Source organism: Bufo bufo, chromosome 8 (genome assembly GCF_905171765.1).
Source record: "Bufo bufo chromosome 8, aBufBuf1.1, whole genome shotgun sequence".
NCBI lineage: Eukaryota > Metazoa > Chordata > Amphibia > Anura > Bufonidae > Bufo > Bufo bufo.
Genome location: NC_053396.1, coordinates 45336970 through 45364310, shown reverse-complemented (window position 1 = coordinate 45364310; position 27341 = coordinate 45336970). Strand labels below are relative to the sequence as shown.

The following is a 27341-nucleotide window of genomic DNA, read 5'->3' as shown; positions in this document are numbered from 1 at the left end:
GTGTAGTACGTTCCAAAAACAAGTATCTAAAAACTACTATATACTCTATTTGAGTTGTCACCTACCAAGATGGCTACTTAACATCCCTACCGGACAGTTCCGACATGTAGAAAGGAACTACAGAAGCTTATTTTGAAAAAGCACTACAGTTGAAGGAACAATTCCTAGTCAAAAAATACCCACCCCATGTATTGGACACATCATTATCTAAAGTCAGAATCATGGTAAGAGACGGATTCTTCAGATCAGAAAACAACGATACAAAAAAAGGAGACGATTTGATAATAATAATCCTACCATACAATGCTCAACATAACAAAATGGAAACAATCATCAAAAAACATTGGTATTACGTCCTAAAAGATAAACTAGTAGGCCCCCTTTTAACAAGTACACCACAGAATGTATACACCAGAGCACCAAATTTGGCACTAAAAGTAGCACCAACAGTTAAAAATCACAAGAAAATACAAAATAAAGAAACCCCACACAATTGGTTCAACCTAAAAGGTTTTTACCGATGCGGCCAATGCTGCAACTGCAAGAACACAAACCAACACATTCACCCACAAAATCTACAAATTAGTATCTTGCGATTCAACTAATGTACTATATATGATCGAATGTCCCTGTAGAAAACAATATATAGGGAGAACCAAGAGATCCTTAAAATAAATGATATCCGAACACAGGAACAACATTAAGAATGGATACGATAAACACTCCTTATCGAACCATTTCAAATTATATCACAATAAGGATGCAAGTCAACTAACATATATAGCCTTCGAGAAAGTGGAAATAAACTGGAGAGGGGGAGACCACATCTCACGGATGTCAAGACAAGAATCAAGGAGGATATATGATTTAGAAACATTAATACCTGACGGTTTAAACGCTGAATTCAAACTATTTGGATCTTTGTGACCCGAAAAGGCGATGACCCCCCCCCAGATACATAAACAATGAGATGACTACCTGGGACGTGCGCCCCTCACTGACGGGCAGACGTGGACCGGCTGTCTACGAGCACCGAGTCCGCTTCTCGATGGTGGGCTCTCGATTCCTAGTATATGAATAGAACTAAATCAAAATGGAACTCAATAAAAGATCCAATCAAATAAACCAAAAAGAAAATAATTATGGCCAGATAGTAACATGGGAGACAAACAGACACATAAAAAACACCTTCAGGAGCATAAGACTAAACAATGAATAAACGACAGACAACACAACAATAACACAAAAATGAAAAAAACGCATATACATGGAAAGATGCACAGAAAACACACAGAAAAAACGCACGTGCGGTTTCCAAGCAAAACCAGACACAATCCTAAAACTAAGATATTCACCATTTCCCTCTTTGAAGAAAAATTACCACTACTAACCTTATAGGGGTTTTTAAAATTTTTATTTCTAAATATTTAATTTCCAATTTTAATTTATTAACATTCTAACTCTGTATTTTTACATATATATATATATATATATATATATATATATATATGTTAATTTTTTACTCACTTTATTACTAGTTCTTTTTTCAATCCACACACAAAGATGCCATCTAAGATAAAATATATATATCCAGATGTAAAGTTATGCAATCAACAGACATACAAAACCTTTTTTAAGCAAACTGAAACATAAGACTAAACAACAAAGACAATACAGCAGTAATGGAAGAAAAAACACATATATACAGAAAAAACGCATAAAAAACACGTGGAAAACGCACATGCGTTATTTATAAAAATAGACATAATTATATGACTAAGATCGTTGCCACTATCTTCCACGTAGAAATTCATCAACATTACCTTGTATAAAGACTAATTTTGTTTATTCTGTATATTTCTACTATATTTTACACCCCAATATATATATATATATATATATATATATATATTTTTTTTATATTTTTAGATTACTCAGACATAATTTTCAATACCAATAATTTTCAATACCAACTATCAAATTTCCCAAAAAATCGATATTCAATTACAACCAGCAAGAATATATGCCCTTGTCTACATATATGCACATAGACATAGGTGCCAAGATAACACGAGCACAACACAGAAATATCCAAACAAAAAAACAATATGAGTAACAATTCCTAAGTGAACAAACTCCGGACCGGGTTTTTGGTGGGCCTATTAATTAAGTGTGTATAAAAGAGCGCAGTCCATAAGGTTCAAACAAGGCCACTGAGGAAGAGGTTGGAGTACCTCAAAACGTGACTGGCATCACCTGGCATTACCTGACACTACAGAGACTACCCACCAATACCCACAACATCACTGAATGATGTTTTGTCATTATAAACGAAAGAAGATATAAAGGAAAAACTTAAAAAGGAGTGCAAGACACAAGCGTCAGCCAACCGGCATATACAACACCACGTGACTGGTCACGTGAGACGCCGACTCGGCCACACGAGGAGAAACAGTCCGCCCAGATTCATCTCCACAGACTACACAGCAGTAGGAGCCAGCTAACAGGGTGAGTACCGTCTAACTGCAGGGTGGGATGCCACCAGCAGTAGCGGAAACCTTATCACCAAAAGCTCACCATACCGCATACTTTTTATTCTGACTAACCAATTCTGCTGATTTAAATTATTTACACAAAGATTACAGTATAAACTGTCCATAACCTACATTGGACGAACATAAGATCATACATCCTTTTTATCTCCTTTTTATCTCCTTTGGATATCAACTTGTTTTTACTCATCTTTGGTTTTACTCCACCTGTTTTTTATTTCATCCCCTTCTTACAATACCCTTTTATGGTATCTCCACAATTTTTGTTTTCATATATCATTAGAAGAACTTGGACATAATTCACCAGTTGGACTGTCGAAAGACATTCAGATTCAAAACCATTTTTTTACACCATTTTTTACACCATTTTTTTTGACGTGATATCGATATTTTAAATCTCAGTGTAATAAAATACCGAATTATACCTTTATAATAAATATATTTTATGTAGCAACCAGATAAGAGTGCCTGCCTATTTATTATTTACAAGGTAACAAGAAATAACTGTTTTGGCACCGTTTTTATTTTTAGTTATTTGCAACATTCATCTGACAGGTTAGATCATGTGGTATTTTTATAGAGCAGGTTATTACGGATGCGGCGATACCTAATATGTCAACTTTTTTGTTATTTATTTACATTTTACACAATTATTTCATTTTTTAAACAAAAAAAATCATGTTTAAGTGTCTCCATAGTCCAAGAGCCATAGTTTTTTCAGTTTTTTGGCGATTATCTTGGGTAGGGTATGATTTTTGCGGGATGAGATGACGGTTTGATTGGCACTATTTTGGGGTGCGTATGACTTTTTGATCGCTTGCTATTACACTTTTTGTGATGTAAGGTGACAAAAAATGGCTTTTTTGACAGCGTTTTTTTTTTTTTACAGTATTCACCTGAGGGGTTAGTTCATGTGATATTTTTATAGAGCAGGTTATTCCGGACGCGTCGATACCTAATATGTCAACTTTTTTTTATTTATGTAAGTTTTACACAATTATTTTATTTTTGAAACAAAAATATTCATGTTTTAGTGTCTCCATAGTCCGAAAGTCATAGTTTTTTCGTATTCACCTGAGGGGTTAGGTCATGTGATATTTTTATATAGCTATTGCGACTCGGTGATACCTTATATGTGTAGTGCATTTTTTTTTTTTAATCAGTGATAAATGTGTTTGTTTTTTTTTTGTTTGTTTTTTACATTGTTTTGACCCAGACCCACTTGGTTCTTGAAGATCCAGTGGGTCTGATGTTTGTATAATACAGTACAGTACACTATATAGTGTACTGTGCTGTATTTTTTCTTTACAAAGTCTGATCAGACTTCTGCGTTTAGCAGAAGATGTTTTCTATCTTATGAAAAAACTGTTTATTTGGTATGCAAATGAGCCAGTAAGGTGCCCAGAGGGGTGTCACTCTTGCAGGAAGGAGCCCAAGCACGCCTCCTGCTAGTGCCCAAGCCCTCCCTTTATGCTGGGAGCAGGGAAAATGGGGGCAGAATTATGGCTTGAAATGTGATGTAGGAGGGGTGGATGGACACATTGTGGCAGGAGGTGCGCCTGGGCATACCAAATAAATTGGATTTTTAGAAGATAGAAACATCTATTGCTGAAACAAAGGCACATCTGGAAATAAGGTACTAAGTGCTATTAGGCCATGGCTTTACTTCAATAGTGATTATTCTGGTGACAGATTTCCTTTAAAGGGGTTGTCTCATGAAAAATTTAAAAAATGAAAATCATAGATCATATAGTCGGTGACAAAAACTTTCTAACAAAGCTAGAACCAGCCCTGTACCTCACATGGATCCAGAGATCTTCACATTCATTGTTCTGCTAAATTTATATCAAGCTGATAACTCTCTTTTATGCTCCAGCTAAGGGGGCGTGTCCATGCTCTGCCTATCACAGCTTAGGAGACAGTTAAAGGATGAAACTGAGCATGTGCAGCCTTCTCAGTGAGCAGGTCAAAGAAATAAGAAATTAAGTGGCGCTATACAGATACATTTTATTAAATAACTCAGAGGCTATACAATTTTTTTTAATTACATGCAATCACAAAAGTATTCAGATCCAGGTGCTGGTTTAGAAACGGTAGAATATTTTTTGTGGGACAACCTCTTTAATATGTTTGCCATATATATAATTGAAGAATCTTTTAGGGTTAGTTTTGCCCTTTTTTGCAATGAAAATCAGAGAGTAAAACTAACCCAAATGAGCATATATTTGCTACGCAGTAGAATATAGAAACACTAAAGTACAATATCCAGAAAATCGGTGTTACTGTAGTGTAAAAATTAGGACAACCAAAAATCTTATCACCTACTGCTGCCAAAAAAATATACTATATGTTTGCAAGAGATAACATGCTAGGTAAACATGATGTAGAGATGAGCAAAACAATTCTAAATTAATTGAATTTGTTACAATTTTCACATACATTTGTCTGCGAAACAAATCCAAACTAAAACAATTAGGTTTCACTTCTCAAATCTCGCAAAAAGTGGCACGCAAATCCATTTTATTGTGAAAATTAGAGGGGAAAGTGATAGGGAAGGAGATGGGGGATCATATGACCCTGGGAGGGAGAGTGTCATTCTGTATTTCACTTGCAACCTGATAGCATGTGTTGTGCCTGTGTCTGCCAAAAAGCAATTCAAGAACAGAAAAAAGCTGTACTAAAGACACACTATAAGGACAGAACAGGGATATACAGTATAATTGGTTTTATCAGGAAAGCTTAGCATAACGAGAGAGGGACTGGACACTTTGAGTTGCGTGTTGTTTCATAGTTTATACAGCTTGCTGACAAGTTCCATAATAGTTGATACAGCTTGCTTGCTAGTTTTATCCTGACACAAACTCAAATTTTTCTGTTAAAACCCCAGAAAAACGTAGTGGAAATAATAATTATTTATAGTGGCAATCCTCACAACGGTGCTCCCTAGGGCCAAGGCAGTGATAGGAAGGTGCAACCTCTCTTCCCTTTGGGACACACCCTAATGTTGGGGCTCCTGCCTGATGGTACTTGGGGTGCCCTTAGTGTTATGAGTGTTGTATGGGTGCAAGGCAGGAGGTGTAAATGCTTCAGCTGGTGAATGGTACTGAAGTCAATGCAAAACTCTAAAAAAATAAGTATTGAGCTCCCATAGTGAGATGCAAACTCTACGAATGGTCAGCCAATCTGTTATATATGTCAAAGGTGCCATTAACTTTAAATATTTCCACAAGCAACAAAGTCTGTAGCCATAACAAGCAAATACCTTGCTAAAACACATGGCCTTGTGATCCTAGACTGTCTTTAGATATCTGTTCTAGAGATGTCGCGAACATAAAATTTTCAGTTTCGCGAACGGCGAACACGGATTTCCGCAAATGTTCGCGAACGGGCGAACCGGGCGAACCGACATAGACTTCAATAGGCAGGCGAATTTTAAAACCCACAGGGACTCTTTCTGGCCACAATAGTGAATGAAAAGTTGTTTCAAGGGGACTAACACCTGGACTGTGGCATGCCGGAGGGGGATCCATGGCAAAACTCCCATGGAAAATTACGTAGTTGACACAGAGTCAGGTTTTAATCCATAAAGGGCATAAATCACCTAACATTCCTAAATTGTTTGGAATAACGTGCTTTAAAACATCAGGTATGATGTTGTATCGATCAGGTAGTGTAAGGGTTACGCCCGCTTCACAGTGACAGACCAAACTCCCCGTTTAACACACCGCAAACAGTCCATTTGCACAACCGCAAACTCCCTATTTGCACAAGGTTGTATACCAAGCTAGCCATGTCCCGTTCCTTGTCCTCACTAACGTCATTAAAGGTCTCTTCCTCCACCCAGCCACTTACAACACCAAGGGTCCCCGAAAGGTGACAACAAGCCCCCTGGGACGCCTGCTGTGGTTGGTCTTCCACCTCCTAAAAGCCACCTTCCTCCTCTGACTCCTCTTCCTCAGACTCCTCTTCCAGCGTTGCCGCAGGTCCAGCAAGCAATGCTGATGAGGCTGTTTCTGATGGTGATGGTGACCACAACTCTTCCTCTTCACGCTCATCTACGGCCTGATCCAGCACTCTTCGCAGGGCACGCTCCAGGAAGAAAACAAATGGGATGATGTCGCTGATGGTGCCTTCGGTGCGACTGACTAGGTTTGTCACCTCCTCAAAAGGACGCATGAGCGTCCAGTAACGTGGCAAAAAAATACCCAGCTCCGCAGAGGCTGTCCTAGCACCCCGGTCATACAAATACTCGTTGGCGGCTTTTTCTTGTTGGAGCAGGCGGTCGAACATTAGGAGTGTTGAATTCCAACGTGTCGGGCTGTCGCAAATCAAGCGCCTCACTGGCATGTTGTTTCGGCGCTGAATATCTAAAAAGTGTGCCATGGCCGTGTAGGAATGCCTGAAATGGCCACACACCTTCCTGGCCTGCTTGAGGACGTCCTGTAAGCCTGGGTACTTATTCACAAAGCGTTGTACGATCAGATTCAACACATGTGCCATGCACGGCACATGTGTCAACTTGCCCAAATTCAATGCCGCCAACAAATTGCTTCCGTTGTCACACACCACTTTGCCGATCTCCAGTTGGTGTGGAGTCAGCCACTGATCCACCTGCGCGTTCAGGACGGACAGGAGTGCTGGTCCGGTGTGACTCTCTGCTTTCAGGCAAGTCAACCCCAAGACGGCGTGACGGGTGCAGTTGTTGTGGAGCAAGACGCAGCAGCAGAAGAGGACTCAGTCGAGGAGGTTAGCGAAGAGGATGTACTAGGAGGAGTAGAGGAGGTGGCAGCAGGCCTGCCTGCAAGTCATGGCGGTGTCACCAACTCCTCTGCAGAGCCACGCATTCCATGCTTGGCAGCAGTCAGCAGGTTTACCCAATGCGCAGTATACGTGATATACCTGCCCTGACGTGCTTTGCAGACCAGGCATCAGTGGTCAGATGGACCTTTGCCCCAACACTGTGTGCCAGACATGCCATGACTTCCTTTTCCACAATAGAGTACAGGTTGGGGATTGCTTTTTGTGAAAAGAAATTTCGGCCGGGTACCTTCCACTGCGGTGTCCCAATAGCTACAAATTTTTTAAGGCCTCAGACTCCACCAGCTTGTATGGTAAAAGCTGGCAGGCTAAGAGTTCCGACAAGCCAGCTGTCAGGCGCCGGGCAAGGGGGTGACTCTGCTTCTTACGCTCAAACATTTCCTTGACAGACACCTGACTGTGGGCAGATGAGCAGGAACTGCTGAAGGCGAGAGGCGGAGTGGCGGATGGTTGAGAGGGGGCAAGGAGGACAGCAGTGGTTGACGTGGCTGAAGATGCTGGACCAGGAGGAGGATGGCGGCTTTGAGTTTGTGTGCTTCTTGTACTCATGTGTTGATCCCATAGGCGTTTGTGATTTGAGATCATGTGCCTTCACAAAGAAGTTGTACCTAGGTGTGTGTTGGACTTCCCACGACTCAGTTTCAAATGGCATCGCTGTTATCAGAGGCAGACACACAAAAAAAATGCCACACTGCTGAGCTTTGCAATGACGGCATTCTGGTGGTGGCAACAGCATGCGTTGATTGGCGTGCTGTCTGGCTGACCCCGGGTGCTGATACATGCTGTCTGACTGTGCCACTAGCTCCTTGCGACGACCTACCCCTGCTTCCAACTCGTCTCCTCCTCCTCTCTGTCTCCCCATCTGAACTTTCCCCCTGTTCTTCTTCTCTTCGAGCGGGCACCCACGTGACATCCACGGACACATCGTCATCATCAACCGCTTCACTTGTATCTGACAACTCAGCAAAGGAAGCAGCAGCAGGTACAACATCATCATCATCATCACACCGTACGTCCATGTGTGTAATGCTTCCTGACTGAGACATATCCCTGTTATCTACATCCTCTGGCAATAATGGTTGCGCATCACTCATTTCTTCCAACTGATGTGTAAATAACTCCTCTGACAGATCAAGTGAAGTAGCTGTGGTGCTAGTGTTGGTAGTGGCGGCAGGCGGGCGAGTGGTAACTTGAGAGGTGCCCGAAGCTGAGCTGGAGGAGGATGGTGCGTCAAGGTTCCGAGCGGAAGCTGTAGAAGATTGGGTGTCCTGTGTTAGCCAGTCAACTATGTCCTCAGAACTTTTCGAGTTCAGGGTACGTGGCCTCTGAACACTGGGCATTATTCTAGGGCCAAAGGAAGTCACAGCACCACGACCACGACGGCGCCTGCGGGGTGGCCTACCTCTGCCTGTAATTTTTTTTCTGATTAGTTGTACTATGCGTGCAAGCTACTGTGACACCAGATATGAGTGGCACTGGTGGCACTGTGCACTGGCAGTAGTTGGCACAGTACACGCTGTAGGCCTGACACACACGCTTACAGGCAACTAACTGCAATTATATTACAGTCAAAAAAGTATATATATTTTTTTATGTAATCTACTGTGACACCAGATATGAGTGGCACTGGTGGCACTGTGCAATGGCAGTAGTTGGTACAGTACACGCTGTAGGCCTGACACACACGCTTGCAGGCAACTAACTGCAATTAGATTACAGTGAAAAAAGTTTATTTTTTTTTTAAATGTAATGTCACACCAGATATGAGTGGCACTGTGCACTGGCAGTAGTTGGCACAGTACACGCTGTAGGCCTGACACACACGCTTGCAGGCAACTAACTGAAATTAGATTACAGTGAAAAAAGTTTTTGTTTTTTTTTAAATGCAAGCTACTTTTTAAATGCAAGCTTTTAAAGGCAAGCTACTGTGACACCAGATATGAGTGGTGGCACTGTGACACCAGATATGAGTGGTGGCACTGGGCAAGTGGGCACAGTATATGCTGTGGGGCGCCTGACACACACGCTGGCAGGCAACTGCAATTAGATTACAGAGGGAAAAAAAAAAAAAGCAGACTGATGTACTAGCCCTAAAAAGGGTTTTTTGGGGTGCTGTCAGGACGCTGTCCTTACAGCAGATCAGATGAGTCTTTCAGGACTGGAGTGGACACTGAATACACTGGCCTAGCTATCGATTTCCCTATTAAATCAGCAACAGCTGCACTGTCCCTCCTCTCACTAAGACTGCAGCCTCCGAATGAATCTAAGATGGATGCTGTCCTTGCTTTTTGCTAGGAGGTGGGAGGGTCTGGGAGGGAGGGCATGCTGCTGATTTGCTGGAATGTGTCTGCTGACTGTGAGGTACAGGGTCAAAGTTTACTCAATGATGACGAATAGGGGGCGGACCAAACATCGCATATGTTCGCCCGCGGCTGCGAATGCGGACAAGCGATGTTCGCCGGGAACTGTTCGCCGGCGAATAGTTCTGGACATCTCTAATCTGTTCCTCCTTCACTCATGGATTCTTTCTTTTACAGGAATGATATTTTTCCTGGAGAAATAGTCTCTTTCCTTGCTCCCTGCTTCACACAGCCCATATTTTTGTGCTTTGCTTTTCTCACAAGCAAAGCTCAAAACTAACTGAAGTGGCTGATTCAATACTAACTAGAAAGCTCCTCCCTTAGAGGAGAAAGCTAATTCCCTCTGCTTAGACAGGGCATAGTTAAGTAACCAGTGGAACCTGAAGACAGCTTTTAGGAATAAATACAAAGCATTAATCATTTTAGAAAAATACCAAATTAACACTTTGTAGGTTCTGGGGTACTGCATATGGACAGCCAGACCTTTTTTTTTTTAACTAAAAAACTCAAGTTTCTAAAGTTCAAAGACTTATTGTCAGAACCTCAATAGCATATATTCTACTGTAAAAGCTGAGAAATTGCCCCCTTTTTCTTTTTTTAAATCCTCAATTTACTGTTTGAATTGGGAATTTTCAGCACACTGAAGTACATCAATGTACCTGTGTTTATGTACCATTTTATTACTGCAGGATACTATTCAGCTACAGCAGAGATTCAAAGGCATTTTACTGAAACACCATTTGTATACCAGTGTTAGTGAACGTGCTTTACTGCAGAAACCGTATTAGTATACTTATTTTAGTGAATCTGTTGTATTTCTTAAAGATACAATTTGGTTACAGCACAAGTATTTTACTGCGAAAACTGCATTTCCATTGTAAATTGTCAATACCAGTGTACAGTTTGTTTGTAGATGGGGAAATTACAGAAAGTATGCATGTCATTTTGTTAGTACCATTTAATAATCTGCGTACCAAACCTGTGAATTTTCATTTATTGGCCTCCAATGAAACGTCTGGTAAATGGAAGTGTGCTAAGCGAAAGAACCATGCCTCATCATTTGACAGTCAGAATGTGGGTAATGGTGCAAACAGCAGTAGCAGCACCAGCCATCTAGCCAGTAGTAATGTCAGGGTCACCTCTGAGTCTGACACTGTGCCTTGGAGCCAGGGGTTACAAAGCATTCCTCCTGCTCCTCCTTCTTGCAGCCCCAGAAAAGACTTTCAGTTGCATCATCTCTGTCTTTACTGCCCCCTTCTAGTGGGGCACCTTCTTTTTTCCTAAGAAGAAGCAACGAAATCCCACATGTATGGAAGATACTCAAGAGAGTCTCCCTGCTGATGACTTGTGTGAGAACAGTTAGCATTTGCACTGCTATGAGGTGGTTCTGGGGGAGTTGGAGGATCCAATACATAGCTTTGTTATTGTTGGGGGTGGTAATAGTGGAACTTGTAGCCACAGTGGTGGCAGTAGGGGCAGTGGTAGCAACAGTGGCACTGAAGGAAAATACAGAGCAGGGAATCAGGAGGGTGGACAAGGAGCCCACAATGACATATCACTGTCTGATAAATATGTTGGGAGACACTGACGATGATTGTGTGTTAGATTGAAAGCTTGATTGGGGTGCTGAGGAGGATGTGACATCGGAAGAGGAGGGTGGTGGCCATGGCAGTGGCAATAAAGAGCAGAGGCAATGTATGGCCTCCCCCAAAAAACTCCTAAAAACTGGCAAGGTCAGCTTGGGAACTGGTGATGCCACTGATACTGTGGTGCAGACACAAAGCCTGCCTGCTATAAGCCCAAACTCAGCTTTTGCTAGCTCTGTATTAGTGTTGGGCGCGAATATTCGAATTGCGAATTTTAATCGCAAATATCGGCACTTTGAGAATTTGCAAAGATTTAGAATATAGTGCTATATATTCGTATTCGTGAATATTCTAGATTTTTTTTTCATCTGAACCCATGATCCCTCCCTGCTTCTTGCTTGTGAGCCAATGAGAAGGCTGCAATGTCTTTGTCTAAGCTTAGCAAGATCCCTAGCAACCAATAGGAAAGTTGCCTACCCCTTACTATATAAGAACCTCCCCAGCAGCCATTTTCTGCTGTTTTTTGCAGTTCTGAGAGAGACAGCAGTGTCATTGCTGTGCTCTGTCATTACATTAGATAGTTAGCATATAAATATAATACAGATAGTTAGTGGGAGATAGTCAGTGTAGGTTAGATCGTGATATAGTGTAGCTGATAGGTTCCAGTGCAGGGTGTAGTGTGATAGGTTCTGCTGTCCATAGATACATGCTACAGACATAGTGCTGTGATGTCACAAGTTCACAACAATTGTAAGAAGGTACAAGGAATCATCGTGAATGATAAGTACATGTCACCAAGGTTTCTGGCCTTGGTGGAGTAAGAGCTGGTATTTATGTGTCAGCAGCAGTTGCTGTTTGACACCTTGATACTTAGTATGGCTGTAATAGCTGATCCAGGACGGTTTTTACTGGGAGTAGTCAAAGTGTTGGGTGGGTGACTACTCTCCATGTTCCAGGCCGGGTTTTGGCAGGCAAAAAAAACAGCCAGCACTGCCAGGCGGGAAGGATTACCTCCATCTGACAGTGAAGCTCAGGAGGTCTGTGTGCTGTGATCTGAGGGCTGTGTTGGGATCCGCGGCTTGAGCCGGACTGGAGGGCTCAGACCCCTGTGAGGGCGAAAAAGGCCGCCTAACGCCTGCCTGTGTACTTGACAAAGCAGAACTTCCAACAGGGTGAAGTAACACCAAGGAGAAAAGGTGACTGTTTTGTATATGAACTTTTCATGTGTGTGAACGATCACCAAGCAACTTACGTTTTTGTTTTGCTTTCACGTGTGAATAAACACTGATGTTTTGAACCAAGAACTTGTACTTTTCCTCTGTGCTGCAGCCGCTAATCCTAACTACCAGAGCGAATCCCCACAAATACTTAGTGCACCAATCAGTAATATGTAGTCAGACCTGCTAAAATGTTAAGCAGCACGTATTGCGCCAAAATATGTGCATCATTAATTGCCTATCTGCGCAATAGTGAATATATTGGAGCACTCTATCTGCATATAAAGCTATTGTAATGTTCTGCCGTGCCTACCATTTTCTCCAGTCTCAGGAAACTTCTAGCAGCTTGAAAAATGTAGCAAAAGTGAACCACACCTGTATTTCGCACGCGCAACACAATGTGTTGCCAGGAAACCGAAATCCAATAAAGTGCAAGCTTTACTCCCACCTGGCCAAGTAGCAGGAGGCAGAGTCACTGCTGTCAGTCATTTAATGAATTCTGCTGCCTTTAGGGAACTGATGGCGTGCACTCAATCTCACTAGAAGATACCTAGCTGCCATTATTTTTCTAAAAAAAAGCCATCCCAGTCTTGTGTTGTCAGGTGGCGGAGAACATGGGCGGCTCCTTGCAATTGTTGCTGTGCAGCAAAGTGCAAGCCACCGTAGACACCAGGAGCAGCTTTTATAAGCAGGGCTAGTACATGCCTTTCACAGCCCACTGGGCCAATGTTTTTTGCATCAGCGATGACATATCACCCTACACCAGGCATTTATCAGCCTTCTCCACATACTCCTCTCTTGTCCCCAATAGAAGTAGGGCAGAGCGTTCCTCCCACTCCACCTCCTTCCTATCATATGTGTAAAGTGAAGTGTTGCCGTGGTGTGTTAGAGCTGATGAGCCTGGGTGAGAGTAGCCACACTGCCAATCACTTGCTTAAGTGCATCAATCAGCAAATATCCTACTAGATACCTCCTTGCCAACTCCAACTGGGCAAGGATGGCAGGACCCTCGTGGCTGCACTGCATTTGTGGGAAATAACATGGAGCATGTGATAAATTTAGTGGTAGAAGCCATTTTCAAACAGCACTGTGGGTTGCTGAGGGTGCTTGCTTTGTGTCCAGGAGATTTTAGCCATTCTTATGAGGCAAGGAACTCCCTCTTGGACTTGCAGTGACAGAACGGTCTGCCACTGCATTGACTGATCTGCGATGTTCCATCTTGAATACTACCTTGCATATGCAAGAGTTTCTGCATGAGCAGTGTAAAGCAGTGAATTATTTGGTCATGTACCAGACCACCTTTCCAGGGAGCATGTGTTGTTTCAGTGACAGCTCATTAGAGACGCGTAGATTTGTATACTCAGGCCCTTCAGAATGCCACCAAATTTGTCACTAGGGATAACTGCAGCATTGATCATGTCATCCCCAGGATATTTATTTTAGAGCAGACGCTCATGCTGATGCAAATAGGGACGGCAGAAGAAGAACACTGCATTTTGCTGGCTGCCCTGTAGCAAATCCCATGGAGGAAGAAGTGGAGGAGGAAGAGCTACTAGAGGAGGAGGAGTCGCTTTTACAGGAGGACAAGACTGATGATGATGAGGACAATGACATTGCCCATGAAGACCAATCATCTCAGTGTTCTGTACCATCATATTCCATACTATATGACTGCTGCTACTCCCCCTGCTGTGATTTCCATTACCTCTACAAGCCATTACTACTACCCCAACACAGCCAGAGACACATCTGCTGCCTTGTCTGTTCCGGTGCTGCTACTGTTGGCTCTACTATTGCTACCATGAATTACACCTACACAGTTTACCCTTTCCACATCCACACTATACTGCTCCCAAATAAAAGGGATCATTTTTCCAGGCTTGTTCAACTCCAGAACAAGCCACGGTTTCTTTAGACAATTAACACTTGTGAGTGTATAAATATGGGCAAGCATTCTGTCCCTGTGAGTGTGTGTGTGTGTATATATATGCATATATATATATATATATATATATACTCACCTAAAGAATTATAAGGAACACACTACTAATACGGTGTTGGACCCCCTTTTGCCTTCAGAACTGCCTTAATTCTATGTGGCATTGATTCAACAAGGTGCTGATAGCATTCTTTAGAAATGTTGGCCCATATTGATAGGATAGCATCTTGCAGTTGATGGAGATTTGAGGGATGCACATCCAGGGCACGAAGCTCCCGTTCCACCACATCCCAAAGATGCTCTATTGGGTTGAGATCTGGTGACTGTGGGGGCCATTTTAGTACAGTGATCTCATTGTCATGTTCAAGAAACCAATTTGAAATGATTCGAGCTTTGTGACATGGTGCATTATCCTGCTGGAAGTAGCCATCAGAGGATGGATACATGTTCTCATTCTGATTACGCCAAATTCGGACTCTACCATTTGAATGTCTCAACAGAAATCGAGACTCATCAGACCAGGCAACATTTTTCCAGTCTTCAACAGTCCAATTATGGTGAGCTCGTGCAAATTGTAGCCTCTTTTTCCTATTTGTAGTGGAGATGAGTGGTACCCGGTGGGGTCTTCTGCTGTTGTAGCCCATCCGCCTCAAGGTTGTGCGTGTTGTGGCTTCACAAATGCTTTTCTGCATACCTCGGTTGTAACGAGTGGTTATTTCAGTCAACGTTGCTCTTCTATCAGCTTGAATCAGTCGGCCCATTCTCCTCTGACCTCTAGCATCCACAAGGCATTTTCGCCCACAGGACTGCCGCATACTGGATGTTTTTCCCTTTTCACACCATTCTTTGTAAACCCTAGAAATGGTTGTGCGTGAAAATCCCAATAACTGAGCAGATTGTGAAATACTCAGACCGGCCCGTCTGGCACCAACAACCATGCCACCCTCAAAATTGCTTAAATCACCTTTCTTTCCCATTCTGACATTCAGTTGGGAGTTCAGGAGATTGTCTTGACCAGGACCACCCCCCTAAATGCATTGAAGCAACAGCCATGTGATTGGTTGACTAGATAATTGCATTAATGAGAAATAGAACAGGTGTTCCTAATAATTCTTTAGGTGAGTGTGTATATATATATATATACGGGGCAGACATCTGACCCCAATAAGGGACAATAAGGGTTAAAAAACATAACAAATGTGACAGTGCACATGCTGTTTTGTTAACACCGTCAACAATGCATTTATCCACAGCTGTATATGTCAGTGTCACTCTGACATTATTTGTTATTGCTGTCATTGTGTTCAAGAGCTTAAAAGAGGGGGAGACTGGAGAAAAGAGCAAAAATATGTTAAAAAATCTTTAAAAAGAGAGAACGAGGCTACCAGATCACATAATCCTTGCGCTTATTATTAATATAAATCAGTACAATTTGTTTTATTGTACTTTTGCTTCCTTAATGCTAAATTAAGCAACTTAATAGACTTCATAAAAAGTTCCCTAAAATGTTACTTCTGCAGAGTGTGTGTAAGTCCTCCCCCTAGCTGCTGGTGTTGCAAAATTTGACATAGATCCATGCTCGCCCGTTTTTTTCTCAGATAGTAACAGGAGGTTGTGCACAGCAGATGTGTGTAGAGATGTGTAGAAGATTTAAGGTGGGCAGCTTACACAGACTGTAGATAGGGAGGAAAGCACAGTACAGGGCGGTTTGCAGGGGAAAGACAGCATTCTGGACACAGATCAAGCAGATCTAGAGCTCACATCACCATTATTTTTCTGTTTTTTTGATCCTTTAGAAGAACAGTAATAAAAAACAGGATCCTGTGCATCAGTTTGGCATCCGTTTGAGCCATTTTTGTCTGAGATCCGTTTTTTTAGATGGAAAAAAAGTACTGCTATAAGGACTAAACTAATATCAAAATAATCCAAATTGAGTTCAAAGTGTGATATTTACTTTAAGTATCTGACACCTTTAAATGAACCTCTCACATACAATCTCACAAACTATTACTAATATTACCTAATCCAGACCCCAGCATGACAGAAGAGATTTCCTGCTCGAAGACAGCTGTTAACTTTTGTTACATCTTTAATCTTCTCTGCCTTAGGCCTCATGCACACAACCATGTCCGATTTGCGGTCCGCAAATTGCGTATCCGCAAAACATGGATGGTGGCCGCATGCATTCCGCGTTTTGCTGAACAGAACCTCCAGCTCGCAATAGAGCAGTCCTACCCTTGTCCATGATACTTTTTTGCGGGGCCACGGAACGGACGTGCGTATATGGACAGCACACGGAGTGGTGTCCACATCTTTTGCGGCCCCGTTGAAGTGAATGGGTCTGCATCCGACCAGCAAAAAATGTGTCTTGGATGTTGACCCAAATCATGATTGTGTGCATGAGCCCTTGGAATATAAAAGTACTAAAACCTACTGTATCCATCAACATGTGATTTTTGTTATTTTTCCGGAAGAGGACCTAGCTGTTGAGATATTCTCCCTCTTACAGCCACCACGTTCTTTCTGATCTCCACTATAGTTAAATACAAACACCGGGGTCTGGGAAACCTGCAGAATGACTGCATATATGTTATTCACAAAGACAGAAAGTGTTTCCAGATGTTTGGGCTTGAATGGGCTTTTCTTTACTTTCCATGTGGCCCTCCTTTTCCTATCATAACAGTGAGCTGGAAAGAGTTACAAAGCAGTAAGTCTCCTCTTCCCAAACTCCCTAATTTCTCTGTCCTGCCATGACCGTCTCATCCATAACTTGACATGCAGTCCATTCAATGATTTCATAGGTCATTTTCTTACATTCAGGTCACACCTTTTCTTTTCTGTACATCTGACTCATTTCTATATTTATAATATACTGCTTGCATTGCAGACCTCACAATTTCACCAAAGGAATCTGAGCACTTTAGAAGTGGATAAGCTCAGTTTATACAAAAACATAAAAAATTTGATATTTTGACAAAATTTACAATATTTAAATAGGTTTTCCACATACACAAAAGTGTGTGACATAGCAAGCAGCAGAATGATAAAATCAGCATGCACTACATGTAAGAAAAAAGAGATATCTTCAAAATAAGAACTATTAGAAGTCCTTTAATATTCTTTTCTGCCTATTACCTACTGTAACTGCATTCCTGGGAATTTTTGGCCTTCTTACTTTCTTTGGCATTGGAGTATCATTGCTTCCTGGGTTCCCTGTCGGTCTCTGCTCACCCAACTCAAACAGTGAAGTGTCAACACGACTTGTGACCTCTGCAGTCAGTCGCTGGCGACAACTGTGACCTTAGTGTCAACACATCACCACTTTGTATGGTGATTGGCTGCAGTGGTCACTTACCTTGTCAAGACATTATCATCATTAAGTGAACAAAGACTGGCCGGGAACCTGGGAAATTTTGGTATGGAAAGGTTGGGTGATTGCTATGGTGATTTTTACTTATTTTCTTATTTTATAGCATTGTCAGCTGTTTGAAAACATAATGACTTTAAATGGGAATTTTTTTTATAATTTTCATTATAGCTTTATTCTGAATTTTAAAAAAAATCTAATATTTGGGAGTTACCAATAATAATCAGTCAACAAAGGGTCCATTGCTATTGATTATTCCATTGTTAGTCTGTTCTGTTAGTAGTAGGGAATTGACTCTTGGCACACTGCCAATTGCCCACCTTGAACAGGCCGCAGCACTCGCCAGAGTGTTTACCAGGCATAGCACTGTACTTGTAGTAGCGGCCATGCCTGGTATTACAGGTCAGTCCCATACGCTTTAAAGGGGTTTTCTAGGATTATAGTCGTTTTTACTTATCCCCCTGGAGCATGTGGTACCTGTTGAAAAGCTCATACTCGCTTTCTCCCCACCACTCCGTTAAAGCACCTTGGCTGTCTTTAATTTTAATAATAGTCAAATACCCTTATCTGTTTACTTCTTGCCGGGGTACGGGCAGGATCATATGTGCCACTGCAGCCAATGACTGGCCTCAGTGGTCACGTGTCCCAAAGTGGCACATCACTGTTGAGTGACCTGCTGCTTGGGGAAACGTCATCACTGAGGTCAGTCATTAGCTTCAATGGCACATGTGACTGTGACCCTGTTGATACCCTGGTCTAAATAAACAGTGCCTTTGAGAAGATGAGCATTTTTAACAGCCATAATCCTGAAAAAAGCTGTGCTGAATTGTAATATCAGGCACATCCACTACTACAATATGGAAACCTGCATGAAAAACATTACATAGTAACATAGTACATAAGGCCGAAAAAAGACATTTGTCCATCCAGTTCGGTCTGTCATCCTGTAAGTTGATCCAGTGGAAGGCTCTGTCAAATGCTTCAGACCCTTTAAACAGCTTATTGGCAAGGGTGCCAAGAGTGGGCCCCCACCAATCAAATTTTGATGGCCTATCCTAAGCATAGAACTTTAATTTTAAAGTCCTGGATAACACTCTTTAAGTGATATGCATCATCTTGTATTGTAATAAGCTACAATAAGTGTGTCCACAAGTTCATGGTCTTGACAAAGTTTTGCATAAATCACAACTTTATGTGAAGTGTTAGCAGTAAGTTCTACATTAGGACTAATAGCAGATGATGCAGGCCATTCTCTGCCTACATATTACATGATCACCTTGTCTTTACTGTCTTGTGCTTGTTTGTCACACAGCTGTCCAACTTACAGATAAAACTGAAGTATTTCTTCTATCTTAGCTGTAGTCCAAATGGAAACAGCACCACAAATCTTACAAATCTTCTACTTACCGTAGAAACAAAATAATTACGTTTCAGAAGCCGTTCCAGCACAAAATGAATTTAATGAGACAATTCATTATTATTTTCTAAATTTCCAGGACATATTTAACAAGAACATCTGAGGTTATTAAAATGAAAGGAGACAAAATTAGAGGAATCTGTCACCAGAACAGCTTTTAATTTAGGCATCTAACAGATGTCCTAAGAAAAACAATACAGTAGATGCTTCTGCTTGGTGCACCTGCGAGCTTCCAAGGCAAGATGCCTTGTGTTGGCTGCTAGAAGGACCGATCACTTAGTCACATGGATGGCAACTGATATGCTAAAATGCCACAGAAGGGCTATGCGGTGCCACTCGGTCAAAAAACAATTATCACTACTAGGGTTCAGCAAAGTTAGCTTTGGATCATAGAATCAAAATTCCTTCTTACCAAAGTAGATAATGAATTTCACCTCACCGGAGCCCATACATTTGAATGGTGTTACCAGTGAGAGGTACCCCACAAACTTTGACACTGTCTAATTAGTCACACTGTGCAGGGACACACCCCCAAATGCTAAAAGCCTATTGGACGTTCATTAAAAAACTTCTAGGAACAATGACAAGGGAACAAAACAAAACAGTTATAGATACTCCAGTATGCACACGTTATGCTCCTACCAGATAATGCTAACTAGAACACAGTAATTAAAGACTTGCTAAACAATATATATGTTGCATACTTACCTGGCAGCCACACTGAGAGTAAGGTTGGTCAACCTATCTGGGAACAAGGACCATTCAGGCCCGGTTCCAGCATCATATGCTTCCAGAGGACGGGCTATTTAAACAAGCAGTTTCTGGCCACAGTTGCCTGTGATTTGTATTCCTGCCTTACAGACTAGCTTTGTGTTTGTTTCTTTGTAGCACTGCACTTTTGCCTCTGTATATTGATTTTGTCTCTGACGTGACCTCCTTGCTTGATACTGGAAACTGTTGATATTTGACTCTCACCTTTGCCTGCTGACTTTGTCTCTGATGTTAACTCCTGGTTTCACTCTGCTGTGTATTTGAATTAGATTTTGGATTTTGATGCAGTCCTAGTTTTGCCTGTTTGGTTTTTATCTCTTTCCGTCTGACTTATTTAGGTGTGGGCCTCTGCACATAATAAAGTCACAGACTGCCGTCAAGTTGTGGGCCGCTATATCGTGCAAGTAGGTAGGGACAGTGGTGCGGCTGCAGTTCAGGGCTGCACTGTTCTCTACCTTTCATGACAATATGATATTAAACAATCTGAACAAATCAGCATACTTCACCAAGTCCCTATGTGTTTACCTGTTTGGTTATCAGAGGACTAGATAAATTACCAAATGATGATTAAACAGAATATCAGTAGAATAGGTAGACAGCAGTAGCACAGTCGATACGTTACATTAGGGCAATAACTGATCAGATCAAATTGCTATAAAACATAGTATCAAAGTTAATAAGGAGATTTTAAAATGACAAAAATGACTAATAAATAAATAATTACAAAGCATAAAACAAAAAACATGTTAGAACAAGCAGCACACATAATAATGCACAGTGCTCACAGGTCCACTTAAGTCCATGAATAGTGTACCGCTACATGCTGGCACTGAGACAGCTCACGGCTCCTGATACTGTGTTGTAGCACTGCATTCCTGTAGCTCGGGAGATGGCATATTCGTGTGCTGCCCGATAGTGACAATTGAGAACAAGTGTGATAGAGGGGGGTAAGTAAAAAAAATAGCTGCAACCGGTCAGAGTCACAAAGGGGGGATTAGAATGCTGGTAACAAAGTACTGGCTAGTATTGTATAGAATAGCCTGAGGTGGCCATTTTGGGACAAAGGTATAACAAAACTGTGTAGTGGCTAATGTGGGGCATAAGAGGGCAGTGTATGACACAGACTGGAAGATCGCTTTAAGGTTTATTAATTGTAGATAAAAACTGGAGCTAAGAAAATCACCCATAAAATATTTTTTATATTGTTACCTTCCCACTTTTTTTATCTAGTCCATTTAGAAAAAGTTGTAAGCTAAGTAAGAGATGGTAGGATGCATTTGTCAGGATCAGCAGTCGAGGCAGGCTGCTGGGGTTACAGAAAGGATTCGAAAACAGTGATTTTCATGATTGATAATCAGTAGAGAATTATGAGGGTACAACCACAAAGTGCAGCTGTGTCGTGACATGGCCGCTCTGTTTTTGTAAATAACCTGGCCGTACAAGCCATACTGGGCTCTAATAAACTAGTTGTGACTGCACTAATTAGTCTATCTGCATTGTTAATGGCCGTCGATCAGCCATTAACTATACAGATGGACTGTATAGCCTTTTTTCAAGTGCTGCTTTTTATAAGTGCATTGGAGATATTCAGGAGACTAACTTAGAGATCTTCCACTGTAGCAGAACTTCAGCTGCATTTCTGGTGGATACTCAGACACTGTGTTTCAAAACAGGTAAGGAATTTGTTAGACAGGTTATCACTATTGTCTGATTGCAAATGAGCATAGGTGATTAAGGTGTTAAATTTGTGGTTGGGGGAGGAGCTTTTGTCGGAGTGTGTGTATATATAGCAACATAGTATTAGCTTGCCTATTTATAGCTTGTTGCCTTTTGTCAAGTGCTGCTTTTTATAAGTGCATTGGAGATATTCAGGAGGTAATCTGGAGGTGGATACAATCTAAAAAAGTAAGATTTGCTTGTTTAAAATCTTTCCCCTCTTTAAAATGACAGACCTGGTTCTGTGCAGGAATTGTTGTGCTTTTATTTCAGGTTCCACTCTTCGGAGGTTTGGATGCTGTCTGATCTGTAGACAGCTCTCCATAATGCAGCAGGAAATTGCATTTTTGAAATCTGAGATTTGTAAATTAACCGTTAAACAAACTCAGGCTGAGAACGTTGAAATTCCACTGCCACAGAGGCCCGCTAGAAATGGAAGATGGGTTCCTACAGGTTCTGGTGGACTGAGAGTTGTTGATAGAAGACATGTCCCACAGTCTGTGGCTCTCCATAATTCATTTGCAGCACTTTCAGAGTGCAAGAGCAACATGGAGGATGGCTCAGGCACAGTGGGTGAGGAACAATCATCTCCCATGCCTAAAGTATGCAAGACTGCAGCCAAAGACAAAAAGGAGACGGTGAGGACTGATAGTAAGCAGCTGTTGGTGGGCGATTCCATCATAAGAGGTGTGAAGTTTGAGGAAAATGGTGTTGTGAGATGTCTCCCTGGTACTACCTCTAGCAGGGATAGACGACGTATCCTTAATATTGTTAGGCAAGCAAAGCAGGAAAGGGAGGTGGATGTCATTGTCCATCTTGGGACAAATGATCTGGCTTACAATGAGGTTTCAAAGGTGAAGGAAGCTTTTCACACACTTGGAAATGATATATGAGAGGTTGCATCAACTGTTTCATTCTCTGCAGTTTTGCCTGTGCATAACCTTCAGCATGACAGGAAGATGCGCATTAAGGAATTCAATGTATGGCTTGGTTAATGGTGTCTGAACCAAGGGTTTGGCTTTGTGTCTCATGTTAGCTCTCGCTGGAATGGAAAAGAACTGTACAAGAAAGATGGTTTGCATCTTTCTCTCAAGGGAACGAATGTCCTCAGTGAACAGTTCAAAGTATTTGCTAAGGAGCATTTAAACTAGGAAAGGGGGGCAAAAGAGTGATAATCCAGCAGTCCAACTGCCCCCCAGAACAATGCCAGAAGATGCCAGTAGCACATAGGTTAAGAAATGACAAGCTCAGAGTCTTATCTACAAATGCTCGCAGTTTAGGGAATAAGATCAATAAACTTGAGGCTATAATGGCACCTGAGAATATAGATTTAGTGGCTGTTACTGAGACGTGGTTCAATGGAAGTAATGACTGGGATATAACAATACCAGTGTTCTCTCTATATAGGAAAGACAGAGAAGGCAAGATGGGGGAGGGGTGGCCCTGTATGTGAAAGATAGCATAAAATCGAATTTAATACAAGTTAGCGAGACCAATTTAGAGTCAGTTTGGGTTACCTTACAGCTTGATATTCATAAGGTAACTCTTGTAGGTGTGATATATAGACCACCTAGCCAAGTCAAAGAATTAGATGATCTACTAGTTGAGGAAATTGCTAAAATGACATTGAAGGTGGAAGTTATCATTATGGGAGACTTTAATCTTCCTGATGTAAACTGGAAAACCAAAATAGCTAGTTCTGCCAGGAGTACAGATATTCTAAATTCCCTACTGGGATTATCTCTACAGCAAGTAGTTGAGGAGCCAACTCAGAAGGAGGCCATTTTAGATTTAGTATTCACAAATGGGAATTTGGTATCTGATATTACTGTAGGGGAAAGATTGGGATCTAGTGATCACCAGTCAGTGTGGTTTACAATAAGTACAGTGACTGATTCACACCACACAAAAACAAAAAATTTTGATTTTAGAAAAACTGACTTTTCTAAAATTAGATTAGTAGTATACGAGTCCCTATCAGATTGGAACAGTTTCAATGGAGTCCAGGAGAAATGGGACTACTTAAAAGTGGCACTATTGAAGGCAACAGATAATTGCATTAGGCTTGTCAGTAAAAGCAAAAAAAGGAAGAGACCACTGTGGTACTCAGCAGAAGTGGCCAAAATCATTAAAAACAAAAAGATAGCATTTAGTAATTATAAAAAAAACAAAAAAAAAACGAGGATGACAGGCAAATTTATAAGATTAGGCAGAGAGAGGCCAAGCAAGTTATAAGAGCTTCTAAAGCGCAGGCAGAAGAGAAATTAGCTCAGTCAGTGAAAAAAAGGCAATAAGACATTAATCAGATACATAAATGAAAAAAGGAAACTAAAACAAGGAATTACCAAATTAAAAACAAAAGAAGGAAGGTATATGGAAGAAGATAAAGAACTAGCTGACTGCCTCAATGAATACTTCTGTTCAGTTTTTACAAAGGAAAATGAAGCAAAAGGACCTCGGTTAGGAAGGAAGACTAATAAATCTTTTGATTCATGTGTCTTTACAGAGGAAGAGGTTCTAAGTCAGCTGTCTAAAATTAATACAAATAAGTCACAGGGGCCTGATGGGATACACCCAAAGCTATTAAAAGAACTCAGCGGGGAACTAGCAAAACCATTAACAGATTTATTTAACCAATCACTGGTAGCAGGAGTCGTCCCAGAAGATTGGAAATTAGCAAATGTTGTGCCCATTCACAAGAAAGGTAGTAGGGAGGAATCGGGCAACTATAGGCCAGTAAGCCTGTCATCAATAGTGGGGAAATTAATAGAAACCATACTCAAGGAGAGGATTGTGGAACATCTAAAATCCCATGGATTGAAAGCTGAAAAACAGTATGGGTTTACTTCAGGGAGATCATGTCAAACAAATTTTATAGATTTTTTTGATTGGGGGACTAAAATAATAGATGGCGGAGGTGCAGTAGACATCGCTTATCTAGACTTTAGTAAGGCTTTTGATACTGTCCCACATAGAAGGCTTATCAATAAATTGCAGTCTTTGGGCTTGGACTCCTATATTGTTTAATGGATTAGACAGTGGCTGAGGGACAGACAGAGGGTTGTAGTCAATGGAGTATTTTCAGACCATGGTCTTGTTACCAGTGGGGTACCTCAGGGATCTGTTCTGGGACCCATATTGTTTAATATCTTTATCAGCAAAATTGCAGAAGGCCTCGAGGGTAAGGTGTGTCTTTTTGCTGATGACACAAAGATTTGTAACAGGGTTGATGTTCCAGGAGGGATACACCAAATGGAAAAGGATTTAGGAAAACTAGAGGAATGGTCAAAAACGGCACAACGACCCTCCACTTCCATGTGAACAGTCTCCTTACATCGGGACCGATAAGTATTAACTTATAAGGACTTTGCACCTTGAACTTTTTGAATTTCATGCTGTATGGATTCAGCTGTATCATATGCGCTTTAATGATGAAACAAGAAGATGAAATATTGACCATTTGCTAACGTGTGGTTTTGTAATTTCAAAGTATTTATTTCACCTAGTTTCTCTGTCCCACTAGCTAAATATTAATTGATGGGATACTACAATTATGAGACAAATGGAAGCAATTGAGGGATGGGCTCATAAACTTCACCATGGCTTGGGATTTGGTGACTGATTATACTAATCAGTGGAAATGTTGTCAGTTAGGGCTAATGCACACAAACGTGTGCCAACCGGGCCCGTGCTGCGGACCGCCAAATGCGGTTCGCAATGCACGGGCACTGACCGTGATGCTTCCATGGGGTTTCGTGCCTCCGTTCCGCACTGACCTTCCAGATTGCAGACCCACTCAAGTGGATGGTTCCGCATCCGTGTTGCAGTTTGCACACGATTGGGCAATTGCCGTGTGCATGAGCCCTTAGAAAACCTTGATCAGTGCTGTTTTGACAGTCCTTGGAATTTTTAAGCTTTATTATAACACGGGGTTATTCAAAAAGGATGGTGCAAAAGTCTGTAGCCAAGGTAAACAATTTCTGCTTTGCACATTATACACTGCTCTTATCCAGGGGTTATGACCACCTTGCAATTCAGCAGCAGTGACCATGCTTGCACAATATAGGAAAAAGTGTCGCCTATGTGCACTCCCACGGTCCTGGCCACCAGAGAGGCCTGCCCTTTTCCTATAGTGTGCAAGCACGGCCACCATTGCTGGATTGTAGGGTGGTCAAAACAGCTGGATACGAGCATCTTTAGAAAAACTGTATTGTTAACCAGAAATGGAGTGGGAAATTGGACCAAGGGTAATAGAAAAGATGGGATGGTTGGAAACAAACATCTTCTGTCCTTGGTGGAGAATTCTGGTACCATAATGATGGTCATATTGGAACGCCTCTTCTGTATATACGCCCCAACAAGGACATCCAAAGGACATTGGGCTCTGTTCACATCTGCGTTGGCATATCCATTTTTTCACAGAAAAAAATAAGTAATAGCAGTGATGGAGCCATCATATGATGGACCCCAACAGCATCTGATGGACCCCATTGACTATAATGTGGTCTATAAGGTTTCCATTGTGTGGTCATTAAAAAAAATTGTGGAGTATGCTGCAGCATTTTTTTTCTGGTATTCTTAGCGAAATTTGCAACAGAGACGCAAAGGGAATGAAAGAGTGAGAATTATACCAGGAAAGCTGGTATGTGATGGTAGACAAAAATAATAATCTCAAACTGAAAAAATAATGCATTTATAAAAAATATTTACGTAAAACTCTTACTAGAGCACTAATGTAGTACTTTATTATTCACAGATTCAGATTGATCACATTTTAGTTATATTTTTTTGTTTTTTTCAGGAAAGCCCACCTAGTTCTCAGAAGGCTAGAAAAAGTAAGCAGCCATTGCTCTGGACTACTGCGGAGTGCACATATCCAGCGTCGGATAGACAACATTCCTTACCTAATCTGTCACAGTGAAGATCTTCGAACGTCCGGTTTTGTTTTGTATAGCATTTTGAGGGACAACAAATTTACATGTGAAGAGAAAATGGTATCCATGCCTCGCAACACGTATGGAGATTCAAAAGGACGATGAGCATTTTGAAGAAAGTCTAACCTCTTCATGATGTTTTTGAAAAAGAATTAACTGTCATGCCAGCGTTATCTCACAAGCAGCCAAGAAACTGATCATAGCGACTTTTATAAACTAAGGACAGATAGGGTGCTATGAAAAAACACATATCCATATTATTTTTTTTAAGACTTTTTTTTAAAACCCTGAGAAAAGTACCAGCAAGGCACTGCTCTACAACTTACTCCTTAGATGGAGTTTTTCCTTTTCCCAGTCCAATATTTTTAGTTTCCCTTTTGGTTTTCCAATTAATGTGGGAATGATGCAGGGAATTTTATATTTTTCTTGCTTTATATAGGTCAGTTAACCTGCTCATTTTTGTGTGTATCGTCCAACAATCTGTATGCATTAAACATCTTATTACAGTACATATCACATGTACACTGACTGTCACAGTGCTCATATAAGTGTATTCATTCCATTGTGTTCAGTGTTTCAAGTATCACAGAAACAAAGGTGATGGACTATTGGAAAGGAATAAGGATGCTACATTGAAATTGGGATAGGAATGTTATAAATTGAC

The 27341-nt window shown here is 41.3% G+C and overlaps 1 protein-coding gene across 1 annotated transcript in view; it reads left to right on the top strand.

The window, feature by feature from the left end:
- ASTN2 (astrotactin 2) overlaps nt 1-26968 on the top strand; it is a 945680-nt gene extending 918712 nt beyond the window's left edge. The window contains exon 22 of the mRNA XM_040442406.1: nt 26545-26968. Coding sequence (XP_040298340.1) covers nt 26545-26782 — 238 coding nt within the window. The 3' untranslated portion in view covers nt 26783-26968. The remainder of the gene's footprint in view (nt 1-26544) is intronic.
- Nucleotides 26969-27341: the final 373 nt, after the last annotated feature.